This window comes from Chelmon rostratus, chromosome 1 (genome assembly GCF_017976325.1).
Source record: "Chelmon rostratus isolate fCheRos1 chromosome 1, fCheRos1.pri, whole genome shotgun sequence".
NCBI lineage: Eukaryota > Metazoa > Chordata > Actinopteri > Chaetodontiformes > Chaetodontidae > Chelmon > Chelmon rostratus.
The window spans coordinates 15,954,149-15,974,826 of record NC_055658.1 but is presented as its reverse complement, the minus strand read 5'-3'; the positions used below and the strand labels follow the sequence as shown (position 1 = coordinate 15,974,826).

The 20,678-nt window shown below is 39.5% G+C and overlaps 2 protein-coding genes across 2 annotated transcripts; both read left to right on the top strand.

Moving 5' to 3' along the window:
* Positions 1-1,355: 1,355 nt before the first annotated feature.
* On the top strand, positions 1,356-14,882 carry vat1l (vesicle amine transport 1-like). Its single transcript, XM_041941432.1, has 9 exons — positions 1,356-1,570; positions 2,195-2,324; positions 2,557-2,772; positions 3,178-3,320; positions 5,299-5,402; positions 8,129-8,184; positions 8,335-8,529; positions 13,659-13,742; positions 14,674-14,882. Exons 1-9 carry the CDS (start codon positions 1,356-1,358, stop codon positions 14,770-14,772), a joined length of 1,242 nt encoding a protein of 413 aa, XP_041797366.1. The 3' UTR covers positions 14,773-14,882.
* A 3,516-nt stretch (positions 14,883-18,398) lies between these two features.
* Positions 18,399-19,960, top strand: clec3a (C-type lectin domain family 3, member A). Its single transcript, XM_041942065.1, has 3 exons — positions 18,399-18,559; positions 18,661-18,747; positions 19,488-19,960. The coding sequence occupies exons 1-3, from the start codon at positions 18,448-18,450 to the stop codon at positions 19,883-19,885; spliced, it is 597 nt and encodes a 198-aa protein (XP_041797999.1). The 5' UTR covers positions 18,399-18,447; the 3' UTR covers positions 19,886-19,960.
* The last annotated feature ends 718 nt before the right edge of the window (positions 19,961-20,678 follow it).

The window sequence follows — 20,678 nt, the reverse complement described above, 5'->3', positions numbered from 1 at the left end:
TCGTCACTGTTAAACTGTAACAAATACACTAGACATCCAGTTATCAATATCCTTCATACTTTCTGACAGTGTGTCAGTAGGGCTCAGATAATTGGGGACAGGGGAAAATTTAATTGTGTTATCAATATATTTATGGTAACACACATTGTTGGCCTAGAGGCAGCCTCAAGTACACATTCAACAATACTGGGCCTGAAATTGATCCTTGCGGAACACCACAGGAGATACATTTTGTTAGAGTAAAATTTCCAAGACAAACACTAAAATCATGTCCTTTGAGGTATGATTTTAAAAAGTCCAGCTGATCCAAATAGGCCAAACCATCTCTCAATTCTCCCCATAAAAATATCATGATCAGTATTTATTACATAACCTCAAATGCAGTACTTAGCTCCAGTAATACTAAGATAGATGCTCTACCAACGTCACTATTTATTCAGAAGTCATTTATAACCTTATCCAAGGCTTTATCTGTACTGTGGTTACAATGAAAGCCGGAGTGATAGAGATCTGGTACTTTATTGGTTGCTGTGGGTGACCTTTTCAATCATTTTGCTTAGGAATGGGAGGTGAGAGATTGGTCTGTAGTTATTGATAACAGGTGGGCCTAGAGTGGCCTTCTTCAAAAGTGAGAGATTTGAGTGAGCCAGGAAAAATACCAGATTGTAACAAGCCATTTACAATATTTACAATATCCTTAGATAAACAGTTTAAAACGCTTTTAGAAAAGAAGATGGTAATGGGATCAGGGGAAGAAGTGGAACAGTTGAAACTCAGAGCCAAGAGAGTCAAAAAATGCTGATCAAGCATCAGCATCAAGTGCTGATACATAAAATATGTTAACTCCTTTTGACATGATTAAATCCAAGGTGTGGCCCTGAGAGAAACCGTCCGGGAGGTTGGAGGTACCAACCTTGATGAAGGACCTGAAACAGTTGCATCATGTATGCGCGGGTTGCATTATCAGACTTTTGCACACAGTCAAGTGTTTTGCAGACATTTCACCAGCAGATGGTGCCCTTAATACTTCTTAATACTCCGTGCTCAGCAAAGGCAATGCAAAGGGTTGAATTATAGTCCAGATTGTTGAAACGGCAAACTTTATTTGAATTATTCAGCATCTTAGTGACTTCAATAATAATAATAATAATAATAATAATAATAATAATAATAATAATAATAAAAACAGATTATTCAGGACAAAAAGTCTGCATGACGGAATAAAACTGGAGACGGCGAGCCTTCAGGCTCCACTGTGGATAACCATCCATACAGCGCAAGTCTGAGCGCAGGCTGCGCACCACATCACTCTGAGCCCTGAGGAGGAGAGGAGAGGCACGCAGCAGGTCTCCGACATGGCTAAAGAAGGAGCAGATATGACGGAGGAAACCGAGTGCATGATAGACAAACATGTGGGGAAAGAAACAGGAAACGTGGAGTCGTCCGGCGATGCCAAAGAAATGCGAGCGGTGACACTGGCAGGTTTCGGAGGTCTAAACAAACTCAGGGTAACCAAGAAGGCAATGCCCGATCTTCAGGATGGTGAAGTGAAGATCCGCGTCAAAGCATGGTAAATGAAAAGGAAGATACCAGTGACACATTTTATATGTGCTAATGGATTGCTCTGGCCTGCCCGTTGCATGCCCTCGATACACAGCATTTATGACAAGTATGAACGCTGAGCAGCACGTCTTGTTGGGGGATTTCGCAGTCCTGAAGCCACAGGTCTTTTCCAGTGCAGTCTAGTGCTGAAGCCCATTCCCACCAAGCAAAATGAGGAGCAAACTGCTCTCAGACAAGCCGGCATTTCTCAGGCAGATCCAGTCATTTTCAATCAGAATTTCTATTCGATAATTGCTGCGTTTACAACCCACTGACTGGCTCCTTGTTGCACAAGATGACAGCTGAACCAAAGCATAGTGTTTGTATAACTTTGAGTTATGAAAATACTGTTCAATAGAGAAGTCCTGTTGAATGTGGCCTCGTTTTCACTTGGGAATAACCCGTGAGTTACTGCTGATAATAACGAAATAAATTGCACAGGTCAATAACAGCTCATACAAAATAATATTTCTATTATTTTTTTAATAGCTGCCAGTAGTTAGAGAAAGTTCAGATGCAAGATTCACTTTCTAAATTAAATCAGAGGCACTTAATCAACAAACAGTAAGGACCTATTTATGCTTCGTTACAGTGGCTTGAATTTCTTGGATCTGATGGTACGTCAGGGGACGATTGATAATCCTCCAAAGCCTCCTCTTGTCCCGGGGTTTGAATGCTCTGGAATAGTAGAGTCAGTGGGTGAAAACACAACAGGATTTGAGGTAAGTGAAATGAAGGAAGCCTGTAATGCTGTGATGTTTGAATGAATGTTGTCAGTCTCTGAGCAACAAAATCTCTGTAAAACAAAACAAGAGATGTGCTGTCAGCCTAATTATTATGAGATAATACTTTCACATAATCAATAATCTACTAATAACTTCCTCCTTAGGGCCACATGCTCGTTTCCCATTTGCGTGTGCTTGTTATCCAGCTACTCTAACACGTTTCTTTCAGATAGGCGACAGAGTTATGGCTTTTGTGAATTACAATGCCTGGGCAGAAGTTGTTTGCACACCAGTGGATTTTGTCTACAAGATGCCAGATGAAATGACTTTTGCTGAGGCCGCTGCATTCTCCCTGAACTTTGTGGCTGCCTATATGATGCTCTTTGAGGTTGCCAATCTGCGAGAGGGCATGTCAGTGTTGGTTCACTCAGCAGGAGGTGGTGTAGTAAGTGCATTTGTTATCTGACTATTGCACAGCACAAAGCAAGTTCCAACATCTCATCCAACTCGGGTCCTAACTGACGGCTTCATATCCACAAATGGAACAAGTTGTCTGTTATTGCTTAATTACTGTTGTTTATACCACAGTGCAAAATAAAAAAAGTAGACTAGACTTTAAATTATTTCTTACCAAAAATATCTTGAAACATCCTTTTGAGTAATTTAAGTTTTGGAATGACTTAAAGAAATGCCTAATCATTCAAGAGTTAACACTGTTGTTATGAATAAAGTTAATCACTTCATTAAAAGCTTGACTCAAATTGGAATTCTACTGAAGATAATTGTACTGTTGCTTTTGTATTGTGTTCTCAGGCACTGATGAACTGTTGCAACTGTTTGTTATTTTCAGGGTCAGGCTGTGGCTCAGCTGTGCTCCACTGTACCGAATGTCACAGTGTTTGGGATCGCCTCATGTTTCAAACACGCAGCCATCAGAGACTCTGTGACTCACCTCTTTGACAGAAACGCTGATTATATGCAAGAAGTCAAAAAGTAAGCATAGACAGTTTGTATGCTGGTTGTTTTCAGGTTGAAGGGTCTGCATTTTGTTCCTCACGTTGCATTTGTGCAACATAGTTAATGTTAAAAATGACATGCAAGGCATCATCGTGCAGGTTTTCTGTAGCACGTTAAACATGTGAACTAGTGTGATAACATGGACCTGACTGTGCTTAGAGGGCTGTGCGAGGATGCAGATGTTACCTGTTGCCTTATTTGGTCTTGTATGGTCATGGTCTCCATGGCAACGCACAGCTCATCTCAGAGAGCAGCAGCATTGTGTAGGGCGGAGGTCCACACTGGCAATGTGGAACAACTGAGCCAATTAGGGCTGAGCAATGATACCCCATGAATTCCATTCACAACGCAGCATGGTGTTAGCCAGTTTGCACAGCAAAGAAAACACCTTTTAGCAAACATTGCCTGGGATTTGATGTAGCGTGACACATATCTGCTGCGGTTACGGTGTGAAGTTTTAATCTTTTTTTGTTTTTAAGATGTTGTGAAGCTCATCACCATTCTGCCTCCTCTGCTCCAGAGAGCTTTGGCAGTAATTTGTGGCTGCACTGTTGAGTCATGTAACTAGGATACCGGCACCATACATGTATGAAACATGCTGTATTTTTCAGATTCTATTTTTCAGATTATGATACATAAAAATAGAGATATTTTTCACGAGCACTGATTGTTTCATGCTTTCTGCCTACATGTCAACAGTGGCTGTGGGTTAATATGGCTTTCATCTCTCTGGCCCACACATTCTTCTCAGGATCAAGAGCAAAGTACAATTAAATTAGTCTTTTTACAAAAGGCAAAACCATGGGAATCACAAGACCACCAAGCAGTTTAGCCAAGCAGGTGTCCAGGGCCAGAACACAGAAAGTAAGGAATTATGGTCGCCTTGATAATAACATGCCTTTCATTCTTTCATATCTGTGACTTTAATGAGTCTCATTATGGCAAACCTTTTTTGTTCCACCGATTCTGTGTGCGATAAGAAGATTAAATCTTTTTGTAGCATGATATTAATGATGTTACTGATGAGGAGTAATGTGGGCATTACAAAACATTAGTAAGTTCATTGAAAGAAAACTGTAGGCAGAGTCAAAAGAAAACATGTGGGCTGTATACTGCAACTTTTTCTCAGTAATACTCCAGAGAATCAATGCTCACATCTTATGAATCCATGATCAGACAAAACCTGAAGCTGCTGCAGAGTGTGAATCATAGACTGAATTTATGGACTCATAAATATGTATACATGTGTTGCATTTTTACATTTAGCACTCACAGTCATAAAGAAGGTAATAACAGCCACATCGCTGTAAATGTATGAAGCTGGCCTCTGATAGAACTTTATCTTAACAAAAAAAAGTGCCTAGATGAACTCCTCACAACATGATCAGTAGAACCAAAACAGTCCATTAACTGATTAGTGGTTAGACAGAAAATCTGCAGCTATTTTAGGGCTGCAAGTGTTTTGCGTTATTGATTAATCTGCTGATTATTTTCAGGATTGATTGTTTGGTGAAAAAAAGGTCATGTCGTCAGATTGCTTGTTTTGTCCAACATCAGTCCACAACCCAAAGACATTCAGTTTTTATCAGATAATGCAAAGAAAAGCTGCAAATTCCTAAAATAGCTGCCAATTAATTTTCTGTTGAAATACTAATTGTTTAATCGAGTAATTGTTTCAGCTCAAAACTATTTTGATAATCAATTAATCTTTTGAGTCATTTGTAGATCAAAAAACTAGAGCCATTCTCTGGTTGGAGCTTCATGTCATTGCAAACTGAATATCTTTGTGTTTTTGCCTGTTGGTTTGACCACGTAAAACAGATTTAACATCTCTTGACTTTTAATGGACCAAATCATTCATTACAAAAACATGTGCCAATTAATCAATAATGAAAAGACTTGTTTGTTGTGAATCCTTTTTTCAGTGGACTTCACCTTCACTCTGATGTTTTAGGATCTCTCCAGAGGGCGTAGACATTGTGTTGGACTGTCTGTGTGGGGAGAACACAGGGAAAGGCCTGACTCTGCTGAAGCCTTTGGGAACCTACATCCTCTATGGTGCGAACACATACACATACTCATGCTTTTGCTGTGTGTTAATGTACCCATTGCCTTTCCGCTTAGCACTTTCAAAGTGCAAATAACTACATTTGCAGTGTCTTGGTTAAATTTTAATCGATTAGCTTCAACTTTGAGTTAATATTAGCAGTTAGAAGACTAGTTGGACCTTTCGGGAAATATGCTTATATGCTTTCCTGATGAGAAAAACCGCACCACTCTCATATCTGTCCATTAAAATGAAGCTTGAGCCCAGCATATCTTCCCATAAAGACTGGAAACTGGAGCAAACAAGACTTGAGAAAGTTGCTGACATGTTTGAATGCTTGTATGACTCAATGTTAGGTCACAAGCTAACAAATAATTTTAATTAACAGTCTTATAACTTCTCATAATATTGGTTTTATGTTGTTGACTGAAAGCAGGCTTGATAGTGTCACAGGTGTAGAAGCCCTTGTTCAGTCAGCCCCTTCTTATTTCGATTTCATGAAGGTTGTTCGAGCTGAGAGGAAAGGTGGTGGCTTGGCTGCCTTGTTTTGAGTTGCATTTCAGTGCTAACACTTGTCTTTTGAAAAGTTAACATCTTCTGAATACCTCTCCTCCCTCTTGAAGTGCTTCTCCTGCACCCCTGTATTAGTCATTTATAGGCCTCCTGAATATTCTGCTTCTTTTATTTATGACTTTGCTGAGCTTTTATCCACTGAGTTTGACAGTTATCTCATCTCCGGTGATTTAATATTCACATCGATAACCCCAACAACCCCACCTCTAGGGAGTTCTCTGCTCTGTTAGATACTTTCAGTCTCTCCCAGCATGTCAAGGCCTACTCATAGCACATTCTGGACCTGATTTTCTCTAAAGGCATTGCCATTTCAATTTTTTCTATCACTGATGTTGATGGATCTGATCACTGTTGTATTTCCTTTGACGTGTCTGTCACGCCTGTTACAATCCTAAATTTGTTAAACACTCACAACATATTATTTCTTCACTGACAGTCAGTTATTAGCTGCCTTCACAGTCCTTCCTAACACCTGCACATCTGAGGTATCCTGTCCCTGACTGTTATCCCAGTATAATTACACCTGTTCCTCTATCCTGGATACTATCACACCCCTTAAAGAAATAAATCCCAAATCCAACTCTCAGTCATGGCGAAACGACTTCACCAGAACCTTAAGGAGGAACTACAGTAGAGCACAGGTCGAAACAAAATACGCCTGAAATTCCACTTGAAATACTATAAAACCACCAAGAGACCTACCAAAATAGTAAAATCCTTGAAGGAGAAACATTTCTCTGACCTCATTACTAAGAACAGCCACAAAACCAAAGTTTATGTCTCTCACTGCATTCTCAACACAGCAGATCACGGCGTCCTCATAAACTGTCTCAAGCAGGGTCAGCACTGGATTGGTTCTTCTCCTATCTCACCTATAGTGCGTTCTCAGTTAGCATGGACCTCCCCAATTTCTCCTGTGGAGTCCTCCAAGGTTCCATACTCGGCCCCATTCTCTTCTCCATCTACTGATGATACCCATCTCTCCCTACCCCTGAAACCCAGGTGCCCATCAGACCTATATTGCCCTGCAGTGGCTTCCAGTTCACTACCAGATCTATTGCAAGATCCTCCTTTGTTTTTAGAGCTCTTAATGGCCTGACAATCCCCCTCATATCCGACCTACTCAGCCCCCAGTCCACACCTAGATCTCTCTGTTCCTCTGACACTGGCCTCAGTCAAGCCACGATCCAACTACAAAGTCAGTGGTGATTGCATCTTTGCTATCACGGCCTCTAAACTTTGGTACAATCTCCCACTTTCTCTCAGATTAGCCCCTGTCAAGACTGTCATTGTTCTGGTTGTATATGTGTTTTTGCTATGTGTCTGTGTGGGTTTTCCTGGCAACTTGAAAATTGCCCGTAGGTGTGAATGTGAGTGTCGGTGTTTATTTGTCTGTATGTATGTACCCTGCCTTTTGCATAAGGTCAGCTTGGATCAGCTCCAGTCCCTCCCACAACCTTCCAAATGATAAGTGGGTGTAGATGACGGATGGATATGGATTTTTTTCATTGCTCTTTGGCTTTTACAGCACTTTGGCCAACTTTTGTTGTTTTTAAATGTGCTTTATAAATAAACTTGACAGACAAGACGTAGACAGACAAGACGTAGACAGACATAGACAGTAAACTAACTGTGTAAAAACAATGTGTTAATTGTAAGGTACTGAGGTGCATTTAGTTATCATTGGACAGAGCTAGGCTAGCTTTTTCCCAATGTCCAGTCTTTATGCAAAACTAGGCTTACTGTCTCCTGGCTGTAGCTTCACTTTTAACAACAAGACATGAGAGTGGTATCGTTCTTCTCAGCTTAATCTCAGCAGAAAAGGCGAACCGTGTATTTGCCATAATGTCAAACTATTTCTCTAAAGACGAGTGAGGAAATAGTGGGGCTAATTTGAATAAAACATACTCCATTGCCTGCAAATGACATGTGTTGTCTCTCACAGCTACCCCTCTCATCTGATTTCTGTTGATTACTTTAGTTCCTGTCAAGCCGTATGAATTAAGTAACAGCATTAGAGGGAGATTGATTCATTAGTTTTACAGATCTAAGGGTCTAAAGGTGCCAACTGTTTCTCCCCCACCTCACCCTTCATGTTTTGTGGCTGCTTATTATTGACCAGTCACTTCAGCATACAGCAGTCCTTTTATTTCTGTTTTTTCAGGCGCGTCAAACATGGTAACTGGGGAAACAAAGAGTTTCTTCAGCTTTGCAAAATCTGTGAGTCAGAAATGCTGTTTTGTCATTTGTCATTTGAAAGAAACAGTACCCTTTTACTATCCAATGAACATTTCATGGCAAATGAAACACACGCACACACAGAATGAGTCATCCGGATGAACTTGTCTCTGTTTGTTTGTTTTTTTCCAGTGGTGGCAGGTGGAGAAGGTTAACCCTATCAAACTATACGAGGAGAACAAAGTTATAGCAGGTTTCTCGCTCCTCAACCTCCTCTTCAAGCACGGAAAATGTAGTCTTGTGAAATCAGTGATGGACAAACTCTTGGGTCTCTATGAGCAAAAGAAAATCAAGCCGGTAGTCGACTCCCTGTGGGCACTGGAGGAGGTAAGAGCCCGGGGTGATCGGGGGGATAAGACGGTGAGATCAGTGGTGATCAAATTCAAAATGAACTTATTACAGTGGTGACATAAGAAGACAAAAGATTTTATGCAAACATCGCAGGCAGCATATAAGCTGTTATTTGTCACTGCTGCTTTCTGTGGGACATTGTCAGCTGTTGTCGGACATTCTTCCACAGATGGTGGGTAGGTTGCTTCTTCCTTTTCCTCAATTATTATCACACCCACACAAACCCCATATGCCAATCACCTCTCTCCCGATTTCTACAAACTCTTTAACCGTGCCAAGTTTCTGGTGAATCTTTGTACGGTAGATTCACACACATTATAATCACGATATGTACATTATTGGCTTTGCATCATCTTATCGATCATTGAGAAGATATTGAATTGTATAATGGAATTAACATAACACATTTGCTGCTGCTGTGTATATGATTTGCATGACATAAGTCCTGTCTTTGCTCTGTGGTCTCACTGCCAACTACAGAAAGCATTTTCATTGCCTTCTTGCCAGCAATAGCCACTTTTCGCACTGACATCATAAAATAGTAGTGCAGGGTGGCCTTGCTTATGTCTGAAGCTTTGCCATAGCACAACTGGTATATCTTTTGCAGTACTCAGATTGTTATGATCCATTGTGTGCTGCTCAGTTGTTTGGTCCAGGGTTCAGGTAATCCTCCTTAAATTTTAAGTCAGGAGATATCATGTAACAGCATCACATTAACCAGTTATCTGTGTTCATTTGGACTCACTTACTGGTAAATTCAGCCCCAGAACTGGAAAGTTTGCCTTCACGAGATGACAAGGGAAGTTCGAACACTCTCCTGCATGTGGTCTGTTAGAGAGAGTGTCTCATTAGCTGTGGTATCTCTGAGAGCACAACTAATGAGACTGTCAGGGCAAGACTGTGTGGACGGGGGCTGTCACTTTTTCAAAAAGTTCAAAGTTCAGACGAGTTTTAACTAACTTTTAATTTGTTCAAATTGATTTGGACGCAACCAATATGGCTGTGACTGTCACATACTGCTAATGTGTGGCCAGAGATGTCCATCCCCTGGTGGTCAGAGTGTCTTACCCTTCAGTATGATCTTCATATTTTCCTCTGTGGTGTCATTAAACTGGACTTTGTGTCTTGAGTAGTCACTTAGACGAGGTTATATAATTGACATTGCTCCACTTGTTTTTGGTGCCACTTAGATGGCAAACAAGCACTGAGTCCTCAGTTTGTGGTCACTGCAGAGTCACTTTTGCCGCTGCTTTTGCAAAGCAAACATATCTTATCTTCATTGGTAATTTTACCATCTACAGTGTAGAACTCAAAACACTTCCACACACTGCTTCTTAGATGCTTCTGTGTTGTGATTATCTCATCAGCATGGCTAGCTCACGAGTGTCCTCCTCCACTTTTATTTATTAGCTTTGTGTACAGATAGGTCTATTGGGCTTGCAATAGGGCAAATTGAAAAGTCAACGTTAGTAACGTCCTCTGGAGGACCACAAGGGAAACCGCTGCAAACAATCTCTTGTGCTTATATACTGTCCATTTTTAACTCGGATTCAACAGGTCAGAAAATTATTTTCTCCCATGTTTGAATGAAAATTTCAGTTTAGAATTAAAAGTGACAGCCCTGGTGTGGCCGTGCACAAACTGTGCTTAATTGATTGGTTTTGTTGCACCTGAAGTAGGAAGGGCTACAACTTCATTATTCTTATTGGCTTATGTTTAGTGACACCATATAATTCTGACACTGCTTTGACACATTGTAACTTAAGCAGAAGTCTAATTAGCTTGAATGTATGAAAACACCCATGTGGCTTTGCAGGGCCTTTAAACTGGGCTCTTTTGCACCAAACACTAAAAATCTAAAGTCGCTGTAGAAGAAATAAATAATCGACCTTTTGATGGCAGACATTTTGACTGTCATAGCAAGAAAAGCACTGGGGAAAAACATTTCATTAACGATGGCTCAGTTCCATCTAGTTCCATCAACGTTGAAGCTGGCTCTCCTAAATGCAATGCTGTTGTTTTTAGTGCTATCAAATACACCTGTGTTTTCCCTCTATGTATGTAAGACCATGTGTGCTCTGAAAAAGGGTTTTTGAAGGTTTACCCTTGATAGCAGGCAATACTGTTCCATACGGTCCCACGGCTGTAGAGTCAATAGGGTAAAAGCCACTGCCTGTGGTGCTTACTGTAGGTTATTAAGTCAGATAAAAGGCGAGGCAGTGCAGGCAATACATCCCGAGAAGCTGATTACAAGTCTTTCTGAACCTTGTATCTACAGTCAGAGCGAGAGAACGTTAATGAAATGATTGCTGTCTTCAGATTTTCATTTCTCATGGGAAACTGCCCACATACTGTTGTCACTAAACTTCAGCAGATTGCTCAGGCCATTCACTGAAACTATTGCCCGTGAAGAATCTCATTAGAGGGGAGGATGGCGTGGGATGTAGTGTCAGGGGCAAAGCCTGCCTCATTTGTTGATATGCCTGGATGGAGAATTCAGTGGGCGTTGGTTTTCATGTTGACCATGGCAACCTTTATATTTCTGGAATGAAAAGTTGGAGACTGTGCGTGACTGAAACAGAATAACAGGAGGTTGTCTGACCACCAGCAATTTTACTTATAAAAAGAATCTTTAGAGAAAGAAAGGTAAATACTTAGCAAGATACTAGATGGAAGATTTTTATCTCACAGTGATTAACTGAAAGTTCATCTACAACACAAGTAGCTCTAATCCCACCTCTTCTACAAACTTGGTGTCTAGCACTAGTGCTGAACAAGTTTCTGACCTATTTTTGCTCCTGGCTTGATTTCCGCTTTTTCTTTTAACAAATGAATGCTTGTGACACAATGGCATCCAGACAAAGAAGCACAGTCAGTTGTGTCTTTGTGCAGACTGTAATGAGAAAGCAAGATACGGCATCCTGCATAATCTTTTCCGATGTGTGAAAATTTTCTCTGCACAGTTGAGTCAGACAAGCTTTAATGAGTAGCACTGATGCTTCGCTGTTAACGGCCTTGACCGAAAAAAGGTCTGAAAGCTTTCAACAAACTTTACTTCTGTTATCCTCTTGCCAATTAGATGGTGACACGGAGTCACAAAAATGTAGTCTGTAGTGGTCGGCCACAGCACAGTGTTGTGAAAGTTCTAAGTATTAGTTAACATCATAAAAACTATACAAAAAATGTTCCAGTGAAAGCTTGAGACATTGTTAGATGTTTAGTTTCTCGTCACTTCGTAATTCTAGACTCGGTAAACGTGAACTTGCTGTGTTCTCTAACACAAGATGACATGATTTCTGCCACTTCGAGCTGCCGACACGAGTCAGCCATGGTTCAGTCTGTAGTATTGTCACACAGTTTATAAGAGCAGTTGCTCCCATTGTAGAACAAGTAAATAAAATAGAAACAGGAAATAAGAAATGTCTAAGGAAGTATGTTAAAAAATATGTTTGCTACAATATAAATCAAATGTAAATAGTAAACAATGTGAAACGTGTAAATGTAAATATGTAAACTATGTGGATTCTGCTACGATGAAGAACAACCGTCTATATAGAATATACATTAAGTTACAACAATAATAGAATACTAGACTACTATTGCTACTAATACTATAATAATAACAATATTAATAATAATACACTAATTTTATATAGCAATAATAATATATAGCAATAAATAGTAGTATATAATAATAATAATAAGTATAAGTTTATTTTTGAAAGAAACATGATGTCTTCTTTACTGGTTCCATGTAAGTTGCTCTGAATGTATATTTTTCTGCCTTCATAGACGATGAGAAATCTACCTACTACCTAAATCTGTTTTTAAAATGTCATTAAGAGATGGAAATTGAGAGGAAGTGGTGAGAAGATGAGTAGGCCCAACGCTGTATTAGAAATCATATGTCTAGTTGGCAGAAGCTTGTGTCTAATGTTGCATTTAGATTCAATAAATCATCCTCCCTGAAGTTAGTAAAAGGTTATTATACACTTTATTTATACTCACATAAATGAAACAGATATAAACAGAGGATATTGTGTCTGCTCAGAGATGAGGACTTTATAGTGTTGGTGAAGGCTTTTTTAAGAAAGTGAATATTGAAATGATTTGTTTTTGCAGGATGTGACTCACTTTAAAGTTGTGTGAGAATGTATGGTGTCCTGCAGAGATGTTTATTATTCACGTCATTTGTTATTAGTTATTTTATTCCGGTCTAAAGCTGGTTAATGAAATTTCTTATGCAAAACAGAGCATGTGTTGTTCCAGCAATCATCGGTAAAATGAAGTCATGTGTTTGTATGCTTAGTATAAACCTTCATTTTTACAGAAAGTGCTCAGTGTGATGTCGTATGTGGCCCAGCAGGATGAGTCAGCATCATTCAGTCAACATTAAGGCCATTAACTTTTCTCACAGAGTAAGTTTAGATTTTAGCTGTTCCGAGCAATTTGTTCTGTGTCTGACATGACCTAAACGTACATTTCCCCAGTGTGGGATCAATAATGTCTTTGTGTGGCCAGCAGGTGCTTTTATAATGTCTTTTCAATGTCACAGCAAACATACTGCTGGAAAGCTTATTGTTGGCATCATTCACCAATTTTATGAGCAGGAGTGAAAGGTTGCTAGGCACCCTTGTTTCTTTAGCATTTTTACACATTTACTACATTTTTGCTGTGTGTTACAGCTCAAATCTGTTTCACACATAATTCAAAATGTAACTTGAGTTGGTCTAACACTTTTGTCTTTTTCTATGAAACAATCTGGATTAGACTTTTAGATGTAGAACCAGCAACCTAATACTGTTTGATAGCAGCAACTTCTAGAACTTTGAGTTGTGGTTGGTAAGTGAACTACACTGACCACAGAGAAGAAAGGCGCAGATTTATTTGCATTAATGTCATTCAACCAAAATTAAACAACTGTATGGATGAACCCAACTATTGGTTCAGTTTCATTTGTTCATTTTTTTTAATTGGTATAGATTTTATATGTCAAATATAAGAGTCATTATTTTCTGAGATTCTATTTGTGATGTCACACTGTTGTTCTCAACAGTTCAGCTTGTTGAAAGTGAGTTGCTTTTATTGCTGTCTTTTATTCTCAGGTAAAAGAGGCCATGCAGAGAATCCATGACAGAGGCAACATAGGAAAACTCATTCTCGACGTTGAGAAGGCTCCCACCCCTCTGGTAACAAGAACGTTTTAGATGTGTTTTTCCTAGTTGATGGTAGGAATGGTATCAGAGCGCATACATTGATAGACAGGACTGTGTAGCCGGCCATTGAGCGCCAGTTCTCAGTAAAGACTGACCTCCTTAAGTTTAAGAGCAGTTCTACAAAGATTTACAATTTTCAGCTCATGCAACAAGAAGAGTGGCTGAATTAATTTCAAAGTTACTAGTTTTTATTCCATTTTGTAATGTAAAAAAAGGAAATTACCATTTATAACCTGAACAGGAAACAACAGACGTGTCAGAATGTCACACTGAAGTAAAAACGTTAATTTAGTTAGATTTTATTAATTTGGATGCCAGATTAGATGAATATTCATGACAAAAAAAAACACAGAAAGTATTATATGAGATCGATGGTTGAGGGTACATGACTGACAAGAGGAAGAAGAAAGAGGAAGATGGCGATAAATTGACAGATCCCAAAGGATGCAAAACACAGAACCAATTTGGGGGAGTTCCATCAAGTTAATGACAATTAAAGAATGCTCACTTTTAAGAACATCTATAGTGAAACACTGAAAACATATATGGTGCATCAGATGAGTTTTTCTATCTCTGAACCTAATTGACCATGCAGCTGTGGTGTATGTTGTTGATAAATATTTCGATTTGACATTTCTGATGACTATGGCATATTTTCAGGTCCAGTCAGGGTCATAAGAAGGCAGTGAGTAGGATTTCCTCCTGTCGTTTCCGTGGTGATCTCAACAACAGACCTAGAAAAACCATGAGATGTGTGGACATCCACATATTGAAAGTATTATATAGCCTGTATAGAGCACCCCATTAGCAGCGGGCACAGTTACACATATACTGTCCCGTCTGTTTTGCTGTTGGAGTAGCTCAGCATACAGCTAACGATCACTGAATAACATTTCACCGCTAGATGGCCAGCGACAGCACGGAGACCAGCGAAGCAGGAGAGGAAGAAGAGGAGCCCGAGGGAGACAACGACAGCAAGGAGCGAATGCCTTTCATCCATTAAACCCAACAAACCCGACTGCAACACACCTAGAGACTGGAGAGGCTGCACACAATCCCCACAGAGGAACACAACCACACACACAGTGTTGTGTAGTATGTATGCATGTGCTGTATGCATGTATGCATGAATGTACAGTATGTGCGTGTGTACAGAATATGTTTGTGCCTCTTGTCTGTTACCTATTGTTTGTCAGCTGATTGGTCAAGCAACATTTTTTTGGTTAAATGAAGACTAACATCATGTTTGTCACACAGGCAACAACTGCAAGTGCCATTCTCCACGTAGTATTATTATATTCTTTATCATGAAGTGATGTTGTGCTAGAAAATGACGTAAATAGGTTTGTGTCCATTTTCCAGCTCCATCTGCCAACAGTTTATTGAATTAGCAACAGACTGAGTAAAAATGCTAACTTTCTGTTATCACTTTAAGATTAGCACCCTTAGACACAAATTTAGTAAAGCGCGTAAGTGCCATATCATGTCTGTCCTCAGAGGTGACAGTCAGAAAATGAGAGCAAACAATTGACAAATGTTCAAGAAAATGACGCTTCTGACCAATGGAGTGAATCACTTTCTCGTGTTACAATAATAACGTGGAAGCCAGTAGGGGTAGAAAAGTCAGCGTGTAGATATATGCATGCTCTTTCATTTTTATGTGCCAGCCATGTAATATTATGAGATCACCAGTGCCTTGGAGCTACAAACAAGTGTTTGATACTTGAACTGCTTTCCTCGTATGAAGTTCGCATTGAACAAACAAAAAATGTTTTTTTTTTCACGAGAATATTAAAAACAGATGGGCAAACGTTTAAGGATCATATCATTTGTAGGAAAGTGAATATATGCTGCCACCAGAGCGCTGTCTTGTTTTCCCACTAAACTGTATATTCAGAACTTTTGCGAAAATACTTAAAATGCGACACCACGCAGTGTTACACTGTTTGGCAGGTTGGATTTTTAAGCAGTGGCATAAATCAAATTTGAGTTTCTAATTTATTATCTGTGCCAGAGTCTTGCATGTAAATACAGCACGAACATGAAATATATCAGTAAAGTCAGTCAGGCTACAGTTCAAGGCTTGTGGAGTCTCTGCTCGTCAGACCAAAAGTTGTTTACTTGCCGGTGCCTCACAACAAAAGTGCCATAAGACTCCAACATAAGTTATTTTTATAGTGAGCTGGTGTATACAGGCAGGGTGATGTGTCTTACTTTATTGAATTAAGATGTGCTCTGCTTTGCTCCACATCTCTGAGTTAGAAATGAAATGCAGGAGAAGAACAGCTGGCAGGGGACAACTGTTTGCTGCTCACACTCACCTCCTACAGACGACTGATCTGATTTTTCATTTTTCAAGTAAAAACAAAAGTGCATTGTGTTTCCTTTTCACCATTTCTTCGGCCGTGCTTATTCAGTGTGTTTTATATTGGCGAGTCTTCTGAATTATTAATTGCTTTACCTGAATTATTAAAGCGAAAACCAGAGTACACATCAAAAAGTATTCTCTCAAGTATTAAAACAATAGAACAAGTCAGTGTTTCATAATCATGCCATCTTAAGAAATTAGAAATAATTTCGGAACAGCAGGATTAACAGGGGAAAACACTGCATGCTCTGAAGCTGAATGGTAAACAGCGGAGAGATGATGTTGAAGGGCGCATTTAACTCTTTAGATTTAGAAACTGATTGCTAGACTTGGAAATAAGGAAAATGATATTGACACACTTTGGAAATACATCTCAATTTTGATGCCTTTAATGTCAGGTCTGTGTGTGTGTGTGTGTGTGTGTGAGAGAGAGAGAGAGAGTTTTTGAGTGTGTGGATTCATATTGCCTCGTTTAATAAAAAAAAAAGAAAAACATGTCTAAGGAAGTGTTTAGCCTTGTAGTTTGTTCACAAAATTCCTTCTAAACTATGGTTTACCTGTGGTTGTCACATTTTTTTTGTTGTGTACTTTCTTTGAGTACAGCTACTTGAATAAATTGCTCTGCAAAGTATTCCATGATTGTGTTTTTGTCTTTGTTAAATGCTTGGTGTAGTGTCACATAAGATTTGCACCCTCCCTGGAGGCACTTCTCTCCACATCACATAAAAAGCTTGTCCCTCTTTTACTGTTACAGAAAATGTTTCGTATTTTCTGAGATATATTATGTACTTCCTCGTGTTAAAAAGTTTTTTCAGCGTACATTACCTTTCATATTGTACTAGTATACACTTTCTGCATAGCCCCAGTTTGGCACCAGGTGGCAACAAAGTGAGAGATTTTCAAATTCCACATGCAGTCAGTACAGCCTGAATTAATTCATGTTCTGTTGACAGAATTGTTGCACATTTTTATGTGACGATCTGATGAATGTGATCATGATTCATTAATTAAACTAGAAGTACTGACCCTCAGTGCTGTCTGTCTGGGATTTCTGGGTTAGTTCAGGTTTCACATGTGCTTCAAGCTGGAAGGGGAGACGTGTTAGCAGAGGCTGCAACGGAACAGCATACAAGGCTAATACAGCTTTTTTTTTTCATGCTATCTAAACATAGAACTTGGACTCTATGCTGTGCAATGAGTTTAAACTAAATTACAGTACAGGCCCAGTTTACATCCATCTACACCTACTATATTAACATTAAAATAAATTATTCTCTCATCTTTTATTTCAAGATACAGCTTCTATATCTTTCTGGAAAACAATATATATTCAGAAGATCATCTTGGAGTAGTAGGTGTACAGTATATGTTGCAACCAATGAAATGATTACAGTTTTTCATTAACAATGATGTTTTAGTTCAAATAAATATATTCTAAGGAATATGTCGCTTAGAGGCGAAACATATAATGAAGAACTGTCTTGAACGAAAGTTCATGCTTAGAAATGTACAATTTGAAGACTGTAAAATGGGAAAACATACTTGAGCTGCTTTTGAGAGTTGTATTGCTATACCAAGCCCATATGCCTAGTGGTTTTTCTTATTTAGCTCACTCCTCCCATCTTTATACAACATCTCACTCTAAAAATAACTTTGCCTGCACCAGAGCTGGGGCCTGGACTTCCTCGTCTCTAATAGCAGCTTTATTTTTAAAGACTCTACAACTGGAAGTCTGTGTGATTGAAACATTTTAGAGAAACATGTACTCGCTTACTCCCTTTCATGCACCAAAAGTTGTAAATTCAAGCCTTAAGTGTAGATTAATACCACTTACTGCACATGAATCCTGCATTTCACTTTGGGCTGGTAGCATTTGACAGTTCACACATGTTGGCACTTTTTTTCTTAGTTGACACCAAGGCGTTAACATTATTTTCCACTTGTCCAAAAGTGACATGGAAAGGGGGATGGGGGTGAAGAACACTCTGTAATAGTGAAGCAGTCAATGAATTTCCAGTTTGTTTGTGAAATGAAAGGGAATACTGCTCAGCGCACCTTGTCCCAAGCAAATATTTATGAAAAGCCAGACACAGGGAAGTCATTATTTACCACTCCACCCTTATACCTCTCTCACCTCCTCCTGATGTTTGGACAAAAACAAACAGAGCTGGAGCCAATGCAGGGGGAGAACCCAGAAAGGCACACAGAGGGCCCAGTATATATTGAGCCGCCTGCAGTGTTTTTGGTTCCTTGCACAGCAGTACGTGTGCCACTGTGTCCTGTCCTGTAGGACCTATACTGGCCTCAGACATGGCACGCCTGGCCCTCCCCGTCTTCCTCGTTCTTTGCTTCTCTTTGCTCCACTTCAGCTCTGGCCGTCCATCTCGCACCAGGAAGGCCGTGTCACCTCGCCAGTCTGGAGGTAAGTATTCACATCACACACAGTTCATGGATAATGTGCCGATGTTCATCTGACCTGTTTTTTTGTTTCTTTTTTTTTCTTGCCTCTTGGTGGGCATGCAGCTGCAGAGGAAGATGATGTAAAGTCCCAGCTTGAGAGGTTGTGGTGGGAGGTGAATTCACTGAAAGAGATGCAGGCGCTGCAGACAGGTACTGCCCTCACTAGATAAAAGAAGGCGAACAAGAGAGATGACAGTAGATTCATGCAGTCTTCAGTATGTTTGTTTAAAAGAAATAAGTAAAACGGCTGGTTGATAATGTAAATCTAATTTTAGGTTGTTTTCTAAAAATGTAAGGGTGCTTTCTCCAACTCACTTGTCAATTGAGTCCACTGAGCCACCCTGCAAGAGTGTGCCCACAGCTGAGAGATAATTGGTGACTTGAGAACTAGAGTTAGAACTACAGTCACCAGCAGAGGGCAGCAGCGCTCACAGCATCCAGTACATTGTAAAGTAAATGGTTAAACTGCAAAAGTGGAAAAATTCCAGTGAGAGGCAGTTAATTTACTGGTAATTTAAAAACATTTAAATTATTATTTTTATATTTATACTTTCGTTTGTTTGTTTTTCCTTTTGTTTTCCTTTTTTATAAGACTTACTGTTAAACACCATAAATGTATTTATTCATTGATTGTTGATTATTATTTTTATTATGTCCTGCTTTTCTCCATACTATGTTAGTGAACAAATATGGCTACAAATTATGTTGGAGAAACGTATTAAAAACATTCAAAAACATATTAAAAAATATAATTTTTTAATGATGCGCATCATAATTGTTTTCCTATTACTGAGAAAACTAAACAATGCAATAAATTTGAACTCTCTGAGTACAACATACAGTAGTTACATTACAAATCAGTTCACTCATGAAGTGCTTTGTGCTTTCAGTCTGTCTCCGTGGCATTAAAGCTCACAGGAAGTGTTATCTTACAATTGAGGAACCCAGACATTACCATGAAGCAAATGAAGACTGTATTGCACAAGGAGGAACTCTTGCAACGCCGCGGGACATGATGGAAAACAATGAACTGAGAGACTATGCAAAGAGGAGTGCTCCAGGATCCAAGGACTTCTGGATCGGCGTGGCAGACATAGTGAAAGAAGGCCAGTATGTTGATGTCAACAGCATGCCAGTCAGCTACTTCAACTGGGACCGCTCCAAGAAGCAGCCCACAGGAACGAAGAGGGAGAGCTGTGTTGCCCTCTCAGTGGTTGCACAAGGAAAGTGGTACGATGAGGTGTGTCGCAGCCTCAAAAAGTACATCTGTGAATATGTCATTCCCTAATTGGAGACACGTGGTGGTTGCTGACAATTTGATGATCATTTGTGCGGGTCATTAATTAAAACTGTGCAAAAATGAGTCGCCCAATCTGTGCTTATTCATGATGGCAACATGATATTAAAATGTGTCTCTATGGCTATTAATTAGGTTGGTGATGAGCTTCTATACACACATTACTTACTGCAATCATTTGATAATCAGGTGACAATGTGATATCAGATATCAGGGTACTCCGCCTCATGCAAGGTCCCAAAGCCTCAAATGATGACTAAACAGCACGAGAAGAAAGAAATTCTGAATGAATTTACATAGAAATAAACCAAAATCTAAACTTTTGTTGTTTTGTTACAACTGTTTCATTTTGTACCCACACCTTTTGAAAATGTCACAATTCTTTTTCTGCATTAAGCTTGGTAATGTCTTAGACACCGGTTAGTGCCCCAGTTTACAGCTCAACTGAGGACCACTGGACAGCTCAATCTGAGCAAACCTGTGTGTAGTCATCTCCTCAAGGGTAGCTTGGCAGTAATAGGAAATGTTTTTAGTTCCCTTACCTGTTGGTTGTTCTCAGTTGTAGGTGAGGTGCAGGTGTAGAATCTTTTCTGTACAGTCTGTTAAAATGAACAATCATTTCATACTATAAAACGACAAATTATGCAAAGCTGAAGGGGTGTGCAACCATTTTCACTGCACTGTACATAAATAGATTTACAGCCTGATCGCAATGGAGGCATCATATCAGAACATCATTATGCAACAGAAAATGAACTGTGAGGGACTTATTGATATGTTTGGT

Coding starts and splice junctions, on each gene's coding strand:
- vat1l (XM_041941432.1), top strand. CDS start 1,356: ATGGCTAAAGAAGGAGCAGATATGACGGAGGAAACCGAGTGCATGATA. Junction 1,571..2,194: donor AAGATCCGCGTCAAAGCATG/GTAAATGAAAAG, acceptor GCTTCGTTACAG/TGGCTTGAATTTCTTGGATC. Junction 13,743..14,673: donor AGAAGGCTCCCACCCCTCTG/GTAACAAGAACG, acceptor TTTCACCGCTAG/ATGGCCAGCGACAGCACGGA.
- clec3a (XM_041942065.1), top strand. CDS start 18,448: ATGGCACGCCTGGCCCTCCCCGTCTTCCTCGTTCTTTGCTTCTCTTTG. Junction 18,560..18,660: donor GTCACCTCGCCAGTCTGGAG/GTAAGTATTCAC, acceptor GTGGGCATGCAG/CTGCAGAGGAAGATGATGTA. Junction 18,748..19,487: donor GATGCAGGCGCTGCAGACAG/GTACTGCCCTCA, acceptor TTGTGCTTTCAG/TCTGTCTCCGTGGCATTAAA.